The following is a 19,451-nucleotide window of genomic DNA, read 5'->3' on the forward strand; positions in this document are numbered from 1 at the left end:
TTTAATATTAGTGCAGCCAGTTCGGATTTTTTTCTAAGTCAGATTTTTTTTATTCTTGGGTATCTTGCAAGCTAACCTCTTTCCCACTGAGTGGCCATCCTGTCCTAAGGTAGAGTGAGAGAAGGAGGCTTCTTGTGTGTTCATGGGGCTTGGATGCCAAGCAGCCATGACTTTATCACAGTCATGGATTTATCACAGCCATTCTTTGTTCTAAAGTAGAACCTATAATTCTGCTGGGATGTGGGGCTTTATTAATTTCATAAAATTCCAACAAAATGTCTCTCTTCTATTCTAGGGGAGTGTATCTCTGAAAGAACTGAATGCCCGACCCTTAGAAGTTTTCATGTGTAGTGTGCTCAAAAGACAAGGTTACGGAGAAGGCTTCCGCTGGATGGCACAGTACATTGATTAACACACACCCACGTTGGTTCCACGTGTCAACGTTCAGGCTTACTCAGAGATTTGATTGCTCAACATGCATAACTTGAATTCAATAGACTTTTGCTGGTTATAAAACAGATGTTTTTTAGATTATTAATGTTATATCAACTTAATTTGAGTGAGAATTGAAAACTGATTCAAGTAAGTTTGAATATCATGATGTTAGCTTTCTAATTCCATAAAAGTAATTGGTTTTTACAGTTTATAATCTGACATCACCCCAGCGCCATTTGTAAAGAGCAACTTTCCAGCAGTACATTTGAAGCACTTTTTAACAACATGAAACTATAAATATAAACCATATTTAAAAGCTCATCATGTTAAATTTTTTATGTACTTTTTTGGAACTAGTTTTTAAATTTTAGATTATATGTCCACCTAAGTGTACAGTTAATAATTAGCTTATTCAATGATTGCATGATGCCTTACAGTTTTCAATAACATTTTTTCTTATGCAAACGTCATGCAATAAAACAAACTCTAATGTTTGGCATCCTTGTTGGGCAAATGTTTCATTTAAAGGTGTCTTATCTAGCTAGTATACTCTGAAAATTTGAGTATTTAATATTAGGCATATGAGGTGGTTGTTGGGAAAGGAGATTCCTTCAGAATATTTAGAATAGCATTTAAGCCTCTCAAGGCTTATGTATTTACCATGAGATGGTTGTGGTCAGTTGCACCTGATACCATGTATCCCTGAATCATGTGTATTTTTATTAGTAATGCTGCCACTACAATTGCTGATGGGGTCTGTGTCCTAGTCCCTGTGGGATTGGCTTTCTGAAGAAAAGCGCATTTATGGTACACAAGGTTGATTCTCAGTTTGGTAGGCTCTGTAGTTCCATCCCAGCTGTCTAATTCTGAAGTGCTGCAATCTTATTGGTGCACAATGGGGTAATCTGTGCCTCTTCCCCAAAAGCAATGACAGGCGCCACTCTCTCCACATTTAGATATATTCCCAGTCTCTTTACATTTAACGGTACTCCCTGGAGCAAGCAATAAGTAGGACCTTGTGTGCAGTTTCATTGTAGAGACATGTATATCTGAGGAATAAAACAGCTTGTTTTGTGTCAGTCTGAGATATGTGGAGATTTTGTTCCTATCCTATAGCTCTTTTGTACTCTTTGGCATATTTTATATCCTGGTAGAAGAAAACAAGTGCTTGTTTCCAATTTTCTTTTTTTCTTATTTGCTCTCAGGTAGTTCTCACTTCATACAACAAAGACTTTTTGTTTGTTTGGCTTTTTGTTGTTGTTGTTCTGTTTCATTTTGTTTTAGAGACGGGGTTTCACCATGTTGGCCAGGCTGGTCTCAAACTCCCGACCTCAAGTAATCTGCCTGCCTTGGCCTCCCAAAGTGCTGGGATTACAGGCGTGAGCTACCATGCCTGACCTAACTTTTGTTTTTAGATATTATGCTTGCCATGTGATAGGGCCTGCAAGCCTCATTGCTAGGCTTACTAAGAAAATTTTAGTTTTTCAAAAGCTTTATAATTTCTTAAGAAATTGAATTTTTTTATATTCCCATCATTAGTAATATAAAATGAAAGGTAAGTGCCAAAAATGTATTTTTAAAGACCCTCAAGTTTAAGATTTATCTTGATTATAAGCCAAGTTTTATAGTATATTTAACCAATTCCATCAAGAATAATTTTAATATCAAAAATTAGTGATTTCTGTAGCCATTGTCCATGTCAGAGTTACAGTCCTTTTTGTCATCGATAATACAACCTATGAAGCAGATAAGGATTGAGGAATATGACTGGAAGGAACTACTATTTAGCTAAGGGGACAAGGTCACTTCTTAAGATGACGTTTGGTTTCAGTAATCTGACTATTCTGTTTCACTTTCATCTTCTTTCTAAATGAAAATAAAAGTGCTCCCTCTCTTCCTAGAAACATCAGTAGCACTACGGGAAAAGTAGAACATGACATTGCAGCCTATTGATTTCTTCTTCCAGATAGATTTAAAGTACTCCTTAAGTTCTGACTAAATAGAACTAAGTCTTATTAAAAATAACTGTCTCCTGTTTGTGTTATCTGTCTTTAGTACCTTCGGGGACCTGCCTTTCTTCAAGTATTTCCTAGAGTATCTGTTGTGATACTGAAGAAGTTAATTATTTGTGTTGTAAATTGGCATAAAGGAAAAAAACGTACTGGTTTCTCTAGCCAGGAAAAATGCTTTCTGGTATAATATATCTCGCTCCAGAACCCTCATTCTAATTGTAGCACTAGGATCAAAGAAACAAAGTCACTTTGTGGACCACAGCTAAACTGTGGGTATTTTCCCAAAGATACAAAATTTTTATGGCCCGAGCCTCTAGAAAGGAAGCCATGTTTAGCAGCAACCAGCTTTCCTCCCAGCTTTAGGGGGCAGAGTTCCTGAGCCAGAGGACTGACTGACTGTCCAGCTCTGAGAACCTCTCCAGAGTATATGCACTGGGTACTGCTCTTTTTCAAGAGAACCAAAGTAAGAGGATGGCAAGAAACAGTAGAAGCACAGAGGAAAGACAGCTCTGCATGTGCCTGTGTGAACATGTGCATCCATGGAGTATTTTCCAGGTAAATACTGGTACTGGGGACATAGGCTAATTGTGTGTCCCACACTGTAAGATGTTAGGGTGTAGTTAACACTGTGGTATACATCCAAATCAGGCACTGTCCAAAATATTTTTTAAAATCTGAAGTCTGAAATGTAAAAATATAAGGTCTCAAACCACTTTTACACTTTTAAAGAGATTCTTATCCCACACCTGTTTTACTGACTGCTGTTAATTACACTTTTGGATCAAGCTGGTTAAATTGATAGATTTCAGTTTATCTCAGTGAATTTTTAGAATGGAGATTATGGCATTTTTTAATTGGAGAACAGACATTTCTCTTATTCTCCAGTGAATAAGAAAATTATTCACTGTTGGTTTAAACCAGTATCTTTGTATGAGTGCCAAAGATATATGAACACAGATACTGCCTGTGTAGACCTAAATTTTAGTTTTGTGTACCTGGATCCATATACAAATTTTTTGTGGTTTATAGCATAAAAGCAGAACATTGTTTCTTTTCTTAGTTTTCAACCAGCTCTTTTTTCTTTTTTTTTTTTTTGAGACGGAGTCTTGCTTTGTTGCCCAGGCTAGAGTGCAATGGCACGATCTCAGCTTACTGCAACCTCCACCTCCTGGGTTCAAGTGATTCTCCTGCCTCATCCTCCCAAGTAGCTGGGACTACAGGCGCACACCACCATGCCCAGCTAATTTTTGTATTTTTAGTAGAGATGGGGTTTTACTATGTTGGCCAGGCTTAGATGGGCATATCTCGAACTCCTAACCTCGTGATCTACCCACCTAAGCCTCCCAGGGTGCTGGGATTACAGGCGTGAGCCACCATGCCCAGCCAATTTTCAACTGGCTCATACTTCTTTATAGTGCTTTCCAGCACATAAACTACATATAAATCATTAAAATAGGGTGATAACTGTGATAATAGTGTTTCTTGCCTTCTAGAAAATTATTTTATTAACTACATTCAAAACCCAGCATTTCATATGTTCCATCATTAGAAACAGATAGTTCTAGTTAACATAATTGGAGAGTTTCAGGAGAAAGGTTTACATTTTCTGAAACTGTATTTGGTAAGTGACTCAATGTGGTATTTCAGTCTTGTTAGTCACTTAAATGACTGAAGTTTGCAAGGATTTATTGCCAAGTAAAATTTGACCAGAGTGCACTGAGAATAGCTACATAAAGGGAAATCTCTCAAAATTCCTTCTGTTCATTTAATTTGGAGCATATTGTTTAAATCATTTTAAACATATGTAAAAAGTTGGTGAAGCATCAAAAAATCTTCAAGAAACAATTAAAAAATAGAAATTAGCAAACAAGTTTCTTAATGCAAAATTAATAGGGAATAAAAGGTAGCCTGTATTAAAAGCCAGAGGCTTTGCTATAAATACAAGAGTTGAGGAAAACAGTGTGCTTCAATTAAGGACTAAATTATCAAAACTGCATGTTTGTTTGTTTGTTTTTGGAGACGAAGTCTCACTCTGTTGCCCAGGCTGGAGTACAGTGGTGCGATTTTGGCTTACTGCAACCTCTGCCTCCTGGGTTCAAGCGATTCTCGTGCCTCACCATCCTGAGTAGCTGGGATTACAGGTGCACCCCACATGCCCAGTTAATTTTTGTATTTTTAGTAGAGACAGGGTTTCGTCATTCGGCCAGGCTGGTCTTGAGCTCCTGACCTCAAGTGATCCACCCGCCTCGGCCTCCCAAAGTGCTGGGATTATACGCATGAGCCACTGTGCCCAGGCTAAAACTACATGTTGATGCTTCTGGTCATTTCCATTATTATCCTTCTTTTGAAATTCAAGTTAGTGCTTTTTAACCAAATAAAAGAACCAGCTCTTGGGATATGTGACTCTGCCTCTGTGTAAAGTGACTGGAATTTTATTAAAACCATGTTTCCACTTCTGAACCCTATAACCATTCCCCTCACAAATTCCCACCCAACACCTGGATTTTAAAGATCCTCTAGTGTCAAGGGAAGCTACAGAGTCTATTAAAGATGCAGTTCTGAACCAATTAATTTTTGTCCTTATAATTTAGAGCATTAAATAGGTAATATATTTAATGGCACTAATTGTTGTTCACGGCTTTCATCATACTTTTAAACAGAATCCAAAGTAATCAAAGGAAAGTAAGTGAAGCTATCCAAAGCCAACTTTGTTTCAGGTGTGTCCCCTGCCCCAAATAGATTTTAGGGCAGAAATAGGAAACTGAGTTTAAAAGCTGCACTGGAGTAGATAGATTCTTCAGCATACTTTTTTTTTTTTTTTTTTTTTTTTTGAGATGGAGTCTCACTTTGTCGCCCAGGCTGAAGTGCAGCGGTGTGATTTCCACTCACTGCAACCTCCACCTCCCAGCTTCAAGTGATTCTTCCGCCTCAGCCTCCCAAGTAGCTGGGATTACATCATCCACCACCACAGCTGGCTAATTTTTGTATTTTTAGTAGAGACGGGGTTTCACCATGTTGTCCAGGCTTGTCGAACTTCTGACCTCACGTGATCTGCCTGCCTCAGCCTCCCAAAGTGCTAGGATTACAGGTGTGAACCACTGCACCTGGTCAGCATGCATTTTAAATAGTGGCTTAGATTTAGTTTTAAATATTTTGGGGTGAAAGGCAGAAACAGTTCCATTTTTGACATACAGGTTTTCTTTGGGATTGTTTTCAAGTATAGATTCACGTCAGAATGGCTAACTTAACATGGGTTTCTATATTCCCTGGTGTTGCTCCTAACCTGAACTCATAATCAGTTGCCATACTGAGGCAAGAGCACTCAGGGTAAATGTAGTCAAGTTAATTTAAAAGTGATAAAAGTGTTTTTCCATGGTGAAGCCTTCAGTATTTGGCTGAATGTAAAGTATGTTGAAGTGGTAAATTGATGGTAAGTTGTTAATCACTAACCTTGTTTGCACTTTTGTACACTGCTGCTTGCACTAGGATCTTGGTGTGAATTTTCAACTGTTTCACAGTGTATACAGATTATTAAGGATAATTTATACGAAGATGTTTCTGTTTAACTTTGTGTGTTTTACAACAAAGAGCTATAATAGATGGTTAAACGTTTTTGAATTGTGTTTATATGTTATTTTGATTATGTTCTTTTATCTTTTCACCTCCCATGAATTTGAATGTCAGGAAGGGAAAAATAAAATACTAATCTGGTCTTGAAGAACTCTAGTGTCAAGTTCCATTTTTATTATCCAACTATAATTTTCATTTTGTTCATTAGAAATTTCTTGGACTTTGAAAATTACAAAGATTGTAGAACTTTTTCTTAGTGCAAGGATTCTAAGGTACCTTTGCTCAAGTACCAAGGCCTAATTTGTGCGGTAAAACTGAAAGCAACTTATGGACAAACTGAAGTAGTACACAATGTGGACTCAGTTGAAATGTGAAAAATAAGACAACCATTTTATCTACATTAAGGTTCTCTAGTATGCACAGAATCTCCTGGAGAGCTTTAAACCACACACACACACACACACACACACACACACACACGCTTAAAAAAATCCTACCAGAGATTGTGATTCAGTAGATCTGGGGGTGGAAGTGGGAGGCAGGAATCTGACTCTTTAACAAGCTTCTCAGTTTTTTTCTTTTCTTTTTTATATACACTCTCTCTTTCTTCTTCCTTCTTTCTCTCTCTCTCTCTCCCTCCTTCTTTCTCTTTCTGTTTTTTTTTTTTTTTTTTTGAGATGAAGTTTTGCTCTTGTTGCCCAGGCTGGAGTACAGTGACACGATCTTGGCTTATTGCAACGTCCACTTCCCAGGTTCAAGTGATTCTCCTGCCTCAGCCTCCCGAGTAGCTGAGACTACAGGCACGTGCCACCACGCCCAGCTAATTTTTGTATTTTTAGCAGAGACGAGGTTTCACCATGTTGGTCAGGATGGTCTCTATCTCTTGACCTCGTGATCCACCCACCTTGGCCTCCCAAAGTGCTAGGATTACAGGTGTGAGCAATCGCATCCGGCCTGTTTTTTTTGTTTTTTTTTTTTTTGAGATGGAGTTTTGCTCTTGTTGCCCAGACTGGACTGCAGTGGCGCAATCTCCGCTCACTGCAACCTCTGCCTCCCAGCTTCAAGTGATTCTCCTGTCTCAGCCTCCTGAGTAGCTGGGATTATAAGCGCGTGCCACCATGCTCAGCTAATTTTTTGTATTTTTGGTAGAGATGGGGTTTCACCATGTTGGCCAGGCTGGTCTTGAACTCCTGACTTCAGGTGATCCACCCACCTCAGCCTCCCAAAGTGCTGGGATTACAGGCATGAGCCACCGCACCTGGACTTCTTTTCTCTCTTTTTCCTTTCCTTCCCTTTCCCTTTCTTCCCTTTCTTTCTTTCTTTTCTTTTTTTTTTTTTTTTTTTTTTTTTTTTTTGTGGGGACAGGGTCTCATTATGTTGCCCTTTCCTTTTTTTTTTGAGACAGGGTCTCACTGTGTTGCCCAGGCTGGAGTGCAGTGGCACAATCACGGCTCACTGCAGCCTCGAACTCCGGGGCTCAAGCAGTCCTCCCACCTCAGCTTCTGAATAGGACTACAGGTATGTGCCACTATGCCCAGCTAATTTTTTAATAGAAGCAGGGTCTTGCTATGTTGCCAAGGCTGATCTTGAACTCCTGGCCTCAAGCAGTCCTCCTGCCTCAGCCTCCCAAAGTGCTGGGACTGCAGGTATGAGACATTGCTCCCAGCTTCTACTTGTTAGTTTCAACTCAACAACTGAACTCCTGGCTGAAGGTATCCTCCTACTACAGCCTCCCAAAGTGCTGGGATTACAGGCATCAGCCACCACACCTGGCCTCAGCTTTTTCTGAAGCTGAAGTCTAAATTTTTCATTTAGGAGAAATATTAATATAACAATATTGCTAATAATAAATGATCCTTAGTCAATCAGTGACACAAAAAAGGGTGTAATGATTTTTGGTAAGGATTATCAAGTTAGAGATTTAAATCCAAATATAAAACCTTCCTATAGCCATCCCTTTAACCTTCCCACTAACAATGTACAGCAATGACAACAAGCTTTGTGCTACCTCTTCAATATAATCCATCACAACTCTATTACAGTTGGGCCTATCAGAATATTTACCTATGGAACCAGGCGCAGTGGCTCATGCCTGTAATCCCAGCACTTTGGGAAGCCAAGGCGGGCAGATCAGCTGAGGTCAGGAGTTCAAGACCAGCCTGACCAACACGGAGAAACCCCATCTCTACTACAAATTCAAAATTAGCCGGGCATGGTGGTGCATGCCTGTAATCCCAGCTACTCGGGAGGCTGAGGCAGGAGAATTGATTGAACCCAGAAGGTGGAGGTTGCAGTGAGCCAAGATTGCGCCATTGCACTCCAGCCTGGGTAAAAATATTTACCTATGGACCTTTATGTTATTTGTTGAGTTGAAACTAACAAGTAGAAGCTGGGAGCAATGTCTCATACCTGCAGTCCCAGCACTTTGGGAGGCTGAGGCAGGAGGACTGCTTGAGGCCAGGAGTTCAAGATCAGCCTTGGCAACATAGCGAGACCCTGCTTCTATTAAAAAATTAGCTGGGCATAGTGGCACATACCTGTAGTCCTATTCAGAAGCTGAGGTGGGAGGACTGCTTGAGCCCCGGAGTTCGAGGCTGCAGTGAGCCGTGATTGTGCCACTGCACTCTAGCCTGGGCAACACAGTGAGACCTTGTCTCAAAAAAAAAGGAAAAAAACTAACAAGTAGATAGAAAGAGTGAATGCACTGAAGGGACCAATGCTTAAAAAAAATCTCTGGGGGCCGGGCGCGGTGGCTCAAGCCTGTAATCCCAGCACTTTGGGAGGCCGAGATGGGCGGATCACAAGGTCAGGAGATCGAGACCATCCTGGCTAAAACGGTGAAACCCCGTCTCTACTAAAAAATACAAAAAACTAGCCGGGTGAGGCGGCGGGCGCCTGTAGTCCCAGCTACTCGGGAGGCTGAGGCAGGAGAATGGCCTGAACCCGGGAGGCGGAGCTTGCAGTGAGCTGAGATCCGGCTACTGCACTCCAGCCTGGGCAACACAGCAAGACTCCATCAAAAAAAAAAAAAAAAAAAAAAAAAAAAAAAAACAACTCTGGGGCCAGGCGCGGTGGCTCACGCCTGTAATCCTAGCACTTTGGGAGGCTGAGGCAGGTGGATCATCTGAAGTCAGGAGTTTGAGACCAGCCTGGCCAACATGGTGAAACCCCATCTCTACTAAAAATACAAAAATTAGCCAGGTGTGGTGGCACGCACCTGTAATCCCAGCTACTCGGGAGGCTGAGGCAGAAGAATCACTCAAACCCCCCCGGGTGGAGGTTGCAGTGAGCCAAGATTGGGCCACTGCACTCCAGCCTGGGTGACAGAGAGAAACTCTATCTCAAAGAAAAAAAAAAGGTCTCTGGGCATCGTGGCTCACACCTGTGATCCTAGCACTTTTGGGAGACCAAGACAGGTGGATCCTTGCTTGAGCCCAAGAGTTTGAGACCAGCCTGGGCAACATAGCAAGGTCTCATCTCTACAAAGAACACAAAAATTAGCTGGGCACAGTAACATGTACCTGTAGTCTTAGCTACTCTGGAGGCTGAGTTGGGAGGATCACTTGGGCCCAGGGAAGTCAAGGCCACAATGAACGGTGATTGTGCCATTGCACTCCAGCCTGGGAGACAGAGTGAGACCCTTTCTCAAAAAAATAATAAAGAAAGAAAAAGAAAAAAGAAAGAACAGAGAAAACGAAAAGAAGGTCCAGTTTATTTAGCTCATTTTATTGAATTTAGATACATACATAATTTCAACCAGACTGTCTGATGTTTGTATCAACTAGACTATCCAACATTTGTAACTAATAGTATACAAGTAATGCAGGTGTCACAGCTCCTAGCAGAATTGAAAGGCACTTTGTTGGGAATAGGGAAAATTCCTAGGAAACAATGGAAATGAAGCCCTCTGGGTGGTGACTGCCATCCTCTTAACTGAAAGGTGGGGACAAAAGTTGAGTAGCCTGTTGATTAAAAACAAAGATTCTAGGGCCGGGCGCGGTGGCTCAAGCCTGTAATCCCAGCACTTTGGGAGGCCGAGGCCGGCGGATCACGAGGTCAGGAGATCGAGACCATCCTGGCTGACACGGTGAAACCCCGTCTCTACTAAAAAATACAAAAAACTAGCCGGGCGAGATGGCGGGCGCCTGTAGTCCCAGCTACTGGGGAGGCTGAGGCGGGAGAATTGCGTGAACCCGGGAGGCGGAGCCTGCAGTGAGCTGAGATCCGGCCACTGCACTCCAGCCTGGGCGGCAGAGCGAGACTCTGTCTCAAAAAAAAAAAAAAAAAAAAAAAACAAAGATTCTAAAACAAAACAGAGATCCTAAAATAGGCTCTATTTCTGCAGAGTCCCTTACTCACGGTTCAACTGGGGGTTTAGTTAATTGACAAAAGTCAAGGCCTATGTTTATAAAGCCTCTTAATTTATTTAAAATTAGACACCAAGGCTCAATACTTTTCTTGCTACTACTTAGTAAACAAATTAAGTCTTACCTTGGAATGTGGATTTTTATTCTGGGGGCATTATGGAGAACAATTTGAGATTTTTTTTTCCAAGACAGAGTCTCTGTCACCCAGGCTGGACTGCAGCTGCAATCATAGCTAACTGTAGCCTCAACCTCCTGGGGTAAAGGGATCAGCCCACCTCAACCTCCTAAGTAGCTGAGACTACAGGCACACACCACCACATCTGGTTTATATATATATACACACACACACACACACACACACACATATATACACACACACACACACATATATATATTTTTGTTGTTGTTGTTGTTGAGACAGGGTCTCGCTATGTTGCCCAGGCTGGTTTCAAACTCCTAGCCTCAAGCAATCCTCCTGCCTCGGCCTCCCACCCAAAGTGCTAGAATTACAGCATGAGCCATGGCACCTGGCCTAAGATGTGTACTAAGGTCACTGTGACTTCAGTGATGGCAATATGCTACTACAAATAAGCTGATAATGTTATAAAAAGAAACTGAATAGTTTTTTGGCTTGATTGTATTGAAGAGGTTTGGGATAGTGGGTAACAGATTCCTTTAGTCACAAAACTTTGCATGAAGCATGTCATGTGGATGTCATGAGGAAAGATCATTGGAGGTTAGGTAAGGATGGAAGAGAGAGAAGTACTTGCTGGGGGATGGGGGGTGCGTAAAATGGAGAATTTTGTTTCTTGGGGGGGGGTGTGTGTGTGTGTGTTGTTTTCGTTTTTTTGAGACAGAGTCTCACTCTGTCGCCCAGGCTGTAGTGTAGTGGTGGGATCTCGACTCCCCGTACCTCTGCTTCCCAGGCTCAAGTGATCCTCCTGCCTCAACCTCCTGAGTAGCTGAGACTATAGGCATACACCACCATGCCTGGCTAATTTTTATATTTTTAGTAGAGATGGGGTTTTGTCCTGTTGGCCAGGCTGGTCTTGAACTCCTGACCTTAAGTGATCCACCTGCCTTGGCCTCCCAGAGTGCTGGGATTACAGGTGTGAGCCACTGTGCCCCACCTATTCCCTGGTTTCTTGAGCTGAAAGGAACTTATTTATTCATTTTTTGAGACAGTCTTGCTCTGTCACCTAGGCTGGAGTGCAGTGGTGCAACCTTGGCTTGCTGCATCCTAGGTCGAAGCAATTCTTGTGCCTCATCCTCCCAAGTAGCTGGCACTACGGGCGTGCACCACCACAACTGGCTAATTTTTGAATTTTTTTTTTTTTAGTAGAGATGGGGTTTCACTATGTTGGCCAAGCTGGTCTCGAACTTCTGACCTCAAGCAATCCACCTGCCTCAGCCTCCCAGAGTGCTGGGATTACAGGTGTGAGCCACCATGCCCAGCCTGTTCCCTGGTTTTTTGAGTTAAAAGGAATTTAATGTGAAATTTGATGGTATTATAGTCTTGTTTCATGTGCGATTAGTAACATCTCAGAAGCTGGAGAGATGGCAAACATTACAAAGTAACAGCACCATTCTTAGGGTTCTCTCCAAGCCCCTGGGTTTGAGTTGAAGTCACTAGACCCATTTCCTGATTTACTAATCAGAAACCAAACCAGATTGATTGTAGTCTGGAGAGAAGCAAGTTGACCTTCTTCCATTCCAGGGACTTCAGTTTTGAGAACTGAGAGTCCAGGAGCCCCTCTTTGGGTGATAGACAGAACAGGTGAGCTCTAGCCCTGTTCTGGGTCCCAGAGAGGGAAAGTAGGTGGGAGCTTGTTTGTGACTAGGGGCTCCATTGTATGAGAACACAACTCTTACAGCTCCTGAAGGAAACCATGTAATGATTTCTTTCCTGACTGCCTGGCAGCAGATGGCAAGGGCATGAAGCTATTTAGAGAACACTCTGAGTTTTTTCTCACCCCAACTTCTATTTAGGGCCAGGCTCAGAATCATGAGTCCCTTGAATCCTCTGGCAGTTGGGTGGCAGTGGAGCCCCTCTTGGATTTACTCAATCTGCCTTCCTCCTTGGAAAAGTGATACCTTGACCCTTCTGATGACCTGGGACTGGATGGCCTTTTTGCCCACTCCTTAGGACAGTGCTGGGCTGGGCAAAATCAAGGGCAAGGTTCCTACTCACAAGATTGTCTCTTTTCTCTGTTTCTCTCACACACAAAACCTTACATAAGGGAAATGATTAGTTATCACCAGGAACTTAACCAATTGTGTTGAAGTGTTGGATTCTGGCTTGGGTGCTTGGTCCCACTTTCTGTCTGCCTGCCTTTTAGTCAGCCACTCAGCAAGCACTTCCTGAACACCTGCCTGCTGGGGGCTGGCATGGCATAAAGAAAATGTGCAGAGATCTGGCCAAGACAGAATGGAAGGCAAAAGGAGAAGGCTTCCACACATTATGGAGGAGGTTTATAGAAAGGAGAACTAGAGCTGAATCTCGGGGTACAAACTGGTTTAGCAGAGAAGGAGCAAGAGGGGATATTCCAAGCAGAGAGATCAGCAAAGACAAAGGTGTGGAGGCAGGAAAGAACACACAGCAATTTGGGAGCTGGTAGAGCTCAGTGCCTGAAGAGGTGCCACGTGGAGAGTGTCCTAGGAGGCAAGAGTGGAGGGTAAGACCACAGAGCATGAGGCCTGAACTATCTAACACCAATTCCAACACCAACAATTTTATGACATATGGCCATGTTTTCCAAGCCAAGGTAGAAGCCAGTGATCCCCCAGGATAGTCTGCTCATGGGGCCATCAGATTAGGACAGACTATTTGAAGTTGAGACCATCTGGACAGACATGTGTCCTCAAAATGCTGAAATGACTGTTGAGCATGTGTACCAAAATGTGTGGTACTGATGATGGGGAAGATTAAACACAAGATGAAGCTGTTGAAACAGCAGGCACTGCTGCCTACGCACCAAAAGCCTGGCTAGGCCCTGGGGGTGGAGATGGAGACTCACTGTAGAAGACAGCTAGGAGTGGGGAGCCCAGACAGCACCCCTCCCCTCTCTGACACTTCTCTGACACTCTGACCTCCGCCAGTTGCAGTGGTTCATGCCTGTATTCCCAGCACTTTGGGAAGCTGAAGCAGAAGGATCGCTCGAGTCCATGAGGTCACAGCTGCGGTGAGTTACGATTGCACCACTGCACTCCAGCCTGGACGACAGAGTGAGATCAGTCTCAAAAACAAAAAGAAAGAAGGCGGCGGCAGCCAGGCACAGTGGCTCATGCCTGTAATCCCAGCACTCTGGGAAGCCGAGGAGGGTGGATCACTTGAGGTGAGGAGTTCAAGACCAGCCTGGCCAACATGGTGAGACCCCGTCTCTACTAAAAATACAAAAATTAGCTGGGCTTGGTGTCATATGCCTGTAGTCCCAGTTACTTGGGAGGCTGAAGCAGGAGAATGGCTTGAACTAGGGAGGCGGAGGTTGCAGTGAGCTGAGATCATGCCATTGCTCTCCAGCCTGGGTGACAGGGCGAGACTCCGTCTCAAAAAAAAAAAAAAAAAAAGGGAAAAGAAGAAGGCTGGGTGCCGTGGCTCACACAGGTAACCCGAGCGCTTTGGGAGGCCAAAGTTGGGGGAGCACTTTAAGCCAGAAGTTCAAGACCTGCCTGGGCAACATAGCAAGGCCTCATCTCTACCAAAAAAAAAATAAAAATAAAAATGCTGGGCATAGTGGTGCACACCTGTGGTCCCAGCTACTGAGGAGGCTGAGGCAGGAGGATTACTTGAGCCTGAGAGGTAGAGGCTGCAGTGAGCCATGATCATGCCACTTCACTCCAACCTAGGCAACAAAGCGAGATCTTGTCTCAAAAAAACAGAAAACAAAACAAAAAACCTCTGACCTGGGACTGTCTTTGCCTGGACAATGGAGCAGTATGGTGGTTTCATCCATTAAGCTGGAGAAGTGTAATGGATGGAGGAGGAAGAATACCCTGTTTTAACCCCCTAGGAAAATACTGAACTTGACAAATCAAGTGGGCAGAGTAGCTCAACTGTTACGAAATAGTCCAAAGACTGCCCAGTGAAAGTGAATTGGACTTCATCTATGACTCCAGGACTCAAGAAGACCTGTGAATAGAAATGTCAGGTGTCAAAGAGACATTACAATTGAATTTAAGAAAGACCTTTTTAACACAGCTGTGGGCTGCCTTTCAAATGATGGGCTGTCATTGGAATTCAAACGGTCTCTCCTAGAGAGGGGAACTCCATGGAACAGTGGTTGGATGAAATGAGCTCTCACACTCTCCCCAAACTCAGAGGTCCTACAAACCACATGAGGCTTTTCAGATGAGGGCCATGAAGGAGTTAAAATTGATGGGGCAAGTTAGTTCCGATCCCATGCCCTTTCTTGATGGGATGGAGGCATTCCTGGAGGGGAGAGGAGTCCCTAAGATTTACCCTTTTCTAGAGAGTCCCCTCTGATTCCCGATGCCTCTACAGGGGCATGTCCACTCCTCCTGTGACATTGGCTCACTTGAGACATTTTTTTTTTTTGAGACAGGGTCTTACTTTGCTACCCAGGCTGGGGTACAGTGGTATGATCACAGCTCACTGCAGCCTCCTGGACTCAGGCAATCCTCCCACCTCAGCCTCCTGAGTAGCTGGGACTACAGATGCACGCCACCACACCCGGCAAACTTTTGTATCTTTTTGTAGAGATGGGGTTTCGCCAGGTTGCCCAGGCTTCACTTGTGACTCTTACCTGGATGTGGCAAAGATCAGGACCATCCATCAGACCTCCCTCCCAAGCCTCCTAGGATGCTACTTCAGTAAGGAATGGGCATGAATATTCCAGCTGGCATTTAGGGAGCAATGCTTTGATACCAAGCAACAGACACTACAACCAGGCAGGCTCCCAGAGTCCCAAAATAACAGTTCAGAGTATCCACAGGTGAAAGTTTATTTTGCTGAGTCACTTTTCCTCTTTGGCTTCTGCAAACCCTTGGCTGTTCTTCTGAGTTTCATGTTGATCACAACATTCAATCCCTAGCAATGGAAGGTTCCTTTTTTGCAAAAGGGGTAAGGTGAGGGCACAGGAGGGATCTCCTATCCAACTACCTCTAGCCTCTCGGGTTACAAGGTTTCAGGTGTGCAGGATGACCACAGAGCTGACAAGGGGCCTGAGTAACCCACAAGGCTGGGGAGCTGGGTGGTTTTCTCGCCCAGGCAGCTGACTGTCAGATATGTCGCTGGAGCTGCTTCTCTGACCATCAGCTGTTTGCAACCAGCCCCCATCTAGGGGCTGCACCTGGCCAGTCCCAACCCTGACCCCAGACCACAGTTGGGTTTAGGGAGGCCCGTGAAAACTTGTAAACAAACAGGGCTTACTGGCTCAGATTCTGGGAAGTGAGAGTTGGTAAACAAATCCCTCTGGCCTCCTTGCCTCTGGTCAGTCGGCAAGTCTGTGAGTGCTCTGCTGTACCACTGCATCCTGCCCTCCTCTAACACCTTTTGTGGCTCCTCATTTTGTCCACTTCATACCCATGTCCACTTTGAGCCTCTCAGCCACCCTGCATAGTGGGTCCAGCAGGAACTCTCATCCTTATTAGCAAATGAGGAAACTAAGGGACAGAAATACAGGTCAATAATTCTCCATTACCCCAAGGCCCACAAAATTCCATTTCTAGCGGCTTCCTCCTCCGTGGTGGATTCATGGACAAATTCTCTAGACTTGAATGGCCACATGTTGCTTACTGTTCATTGAGAATGGAGGGAAGTGGCCGGGAGCAGTGGCTCACGTCTATAATCCCAGCACTTTGGGAGGCTGAGGTGGGCGGATCACCTGAGGTCAGGAGTTCAAGAATGAAGGGAAGAATAAGGGGGACCACCCACTGAGTACAAACCTCTAGACGCGAGGCAACCCACTTGAGCATTATCCCAAAGACAGAGGCCTCCATCCCTACCAGGGAGGCCTAGCCCCCTTCCAAGCCTGAGGATGGGTGCCTCCTCTTCTCTGCCAGTGCCTCAAGGCCCTGCTCCATGTTTCACCCTGCCACTGTCCCAGCCCGACCTGGCACCTCACCCCATGACCACGCCCATGACTAATCCTGTGCTCCTAACGGCACCCTCACCTGGTGACAGATGAGTCAGCCGCCACAGTGGTGTTCGGATTGTGCAAAGGTGCCAAGCCGAGTGGATAAAGCTTCTTCCTTTTCTCCTCTGCCCAAGTCTTGTCTGGAGGCTCACCCAGCCCCTTCTGCCAGCCAGCCCCACCTCACCCAGCTGGCCTCAAGTTAAAGGGCCCTGGTGAGACAGGAGAATAGGGAATTAGGGTCACCAAGGGTCAAGGAATAAGCAAAAGAACAGCAGGTGCAGCCAGTTCTAGGTAAGATTAGGCAGCAAACAGGCCACATCCTCACTCCTGTGATAACAAGACAGAAATTTCCACTTCAGCCTCTGATTGACCACGGGCCAAGTATCCACTTCAGCTCTGATAAATTGCCGGTCAATCTGTCATAGGGTGTAACCAACTGGAGGCCTCTAAAGGGCAACTAGAGATGTTACCAAATTCTTTTTTTGTTTTTGAGACGGAATCTTGCCCTGTCACTCAGGCTGGATTGCAGTGGCTTGATCTCCACTCACTGCAAACTCTGCCTCCTAGGTTCAATCAATCCTCCCATCTCAGCCTCCAGAGTAGCTGGGACCACAGGCACACCACCATGCTCAACTTTTTCTTTCTTTCTTTTTTTTTTTAAGTAGAGACTGGGTTTCACCATGTTGACCAGACTGGTCTCGAACTCCTGGCCTCAAGTGATCCACCAGCCTGAGCGTCCCAAAGTGCTGGGATTACAGGCGTGAGCTCTAATCCACCAGCCACCAAATTCTTTTAGCTTAATAAAAACCCTAAAGAATATTGCAATGGGGCTCTGGAGCGGCTTGCTCAAGCCTGCTCCCACTCTGTGGAGTGTACTTCTACTTCAGTAAATCGCCTTCATTGCCTCTTTCGTTGCTTTGTTCTTTTGTTTCTTTGTGTGTTTTGTTCAATTCTTTGTTCAATGCATGAGAACCTGGACAACTCACAGTCAAGACCTTCCATCTGGTAACACTGGAAAGCTTTCCCTTGCCCTCTGACCACGGCCCATTCCCACAGGAGATGGACTTCAGAGGTGACAGATATGCTGCAACCTATTCTCCCATTGTACAGATACAGAAGTATCTCCCAAGTAGCTGGGTCCATCGAGTCAGTGGCGAAGAGAAGACTTCTCACCCCTGGGTCAGTCGTAATTTCCTAGAGCAGTGTACAAAAAGTCTTTTAGGGAAGGGTGTTGATTATAATTTCAAAAGAACTTTGAGTGAGTTTGAGTTGGGGGACTTAGGGGAGTCACAGATGGTGCTCTAGGAAAAGCAGAGGCCCAACATGAACTCTTTTTTAACAAAACTGTTTTAAAATGGTTTCTTCTGATGGCTGGGCGCGGTGGCTCACGCCTGTAATCCCAGCACTTTGGGAGGCTGAAGCGGGCGGATCACTTGAGGCCAGGAGTTTGAGACCAGCCTGGCCAATGTGGTGAAATCCCGTCTCTACTAAAAATACAAAAATTAGCCGGTTGTGAGTGCCATAATGCCAGCTACTTGTGGGGCTGAGGCATGAGAATTGCTTGAACCCAGGAGGTGGAGGTTACAGTGAGTCAAGGTCGTGCCACTGCACTCTAGCCTGGGTAACAGAGTGAAACTATCTTAAAAAAAAAAAAAAAAAATCCCCAAAAGTAAAATAAAATGGTTTCTTTTGCTTTACATTATGCTTGTTGCAACAAAGCAGTTGGGTGATATTGCATGTAGCAAGGTTTTTTGTTTTTTTATTTCCTATACAGTATTTTGTTTTCTTAAACTGCAGTAAAACAAACAAAAAACCCCCAAAACGCAAAATTCACTCTCCCAGGCCAGGCACTTGTAATCCAGCATTTTGGGATTGCTTGAGCTCAGGGGTTTGAGACCAGCTTGAGCAACATGGCTAGACCCTGGCTCTACTAAACAAAATACAAAAAAAAAAAAGCTGGGCGTGGTAGTGTGTGCCTGTAGTTCTAGCTATTCGGGAGGCTGAGGTGGGAGGAATGCTTGAGCCTGGGGGAGGGCAGAGGTTGCAGTAAACCAAGATCGTGCCACTGTACTCCAGCCTGGATGACAGCATGAGACCCTGTCTCAAAAATTAAAAAAATTTTAAAAAAATTCACCCTCCCAACAATTTCCAAGTGTAAAGTACAATATTGTCAACCACATGCCATTGATGGGCAGCAGAGCTCCGGAACCACCCTCCCATCCTGACTGTGTGCCTGCTAATCAATTCTCTTCCTCCTCCCGAAGCCCCCGGCAACCACCTTTCTACTTTGTGCTCTATGATTTTGACTACTCTAAGTGCCTCCTATAAGTGGAATCATACAGCATTTGTCTTTTTGTGACTGGCTTGTTTTGCTTAGCATTATTTCCTACAGGTTCATCCATGCTGTAGCACAGGACAGGATTTCCTTCTTTTTTAAGGCTGAATAATATTCCATTGTATGTGTATACATTTTCTTTATCCATTCATCTGTCAATGGATATTTAGGTTGCTCCAATCTCTTGGATATTGTGAACAGTGCTCCCACCAATCTGAACTCTTTAGATGTTGAGCTGAGACAGCAAATAAATGGGCTTGTGAGCTCTGGGGGGCAGAGGTCCTTCAAGGACACTATGGAGCTTCTGTTCAGCGTTGGATTGGAATGTCAGGTATAAGGGAGGCTGTGGCTGAGTTAAGACAGGACCAGCTGTGTCCTGGGTCACTGGCTGCACCCCCTTTTCCATTGTTCTCACACTGTAGCTGTGACCATGTTGGGGTTGTTGGGATAGTTTAGGATTTGCCACAGTGTATAAAATATGAAAAACCATGCCCCTGCCTCAGCCGCCTGCCTGGAACACAGTGGAAAGAGGGACCTGAGGCTTCCCACTAGGAATGCCAGGGAAAATACAGGATGCAATATTTGGAAAATGTACTGAGAAACTACTCTCTGAAATTTGAATGTAACTACATGTCCT

General features: G+C 44.3%; 2 protein-coding genes across 2 annotated transcripts in view; both read left to right on the forward strand.

Annotated features, from left to right (window-relative positions):
- SAR1B (secretion associated Ras related GTPase 1B) overlaps window positions 1–6,168 on the forward strand; it is a 1,003,791-nt gene extending 997,623 nt beyond the window's left edge. The window contains exon 8 of the mRNA XM_050792874.1: window positions 296–6,168. Within this exon, the coding sequence (XP_050648831.1) occupies window positions 296–412 (117 nt within the window). The 3' untranslated portion in view covers window positions 413–6,168. The remainder of the gene's footprint in view (window positions 1–295) is intronic.
- CDKN2AIPNL (CDKN2A interacting protein N-terminal like) overlaps window positions 1–19,451 on the forward strand; it is a 413,846-nt gene that overhangs the window by 205,228 nt on the left and 189,167 nt on the right. The window lies entirely within an intron of this gene.

Source organism: Macaca thibetana, chromosome 6, assembly GCF_024542745.1.
Source record: "Macaca thibetana thibetana isolate TM-01 chromosome 6, ASM2454274v1, whole genome shotgun sequence".
Classification (NCBI taxonomy): Eukaryota; Metazoa; Chordata; class Mammalia; order Primates; family Cercopithecidae; genus Macaca; species Macaca thibetana.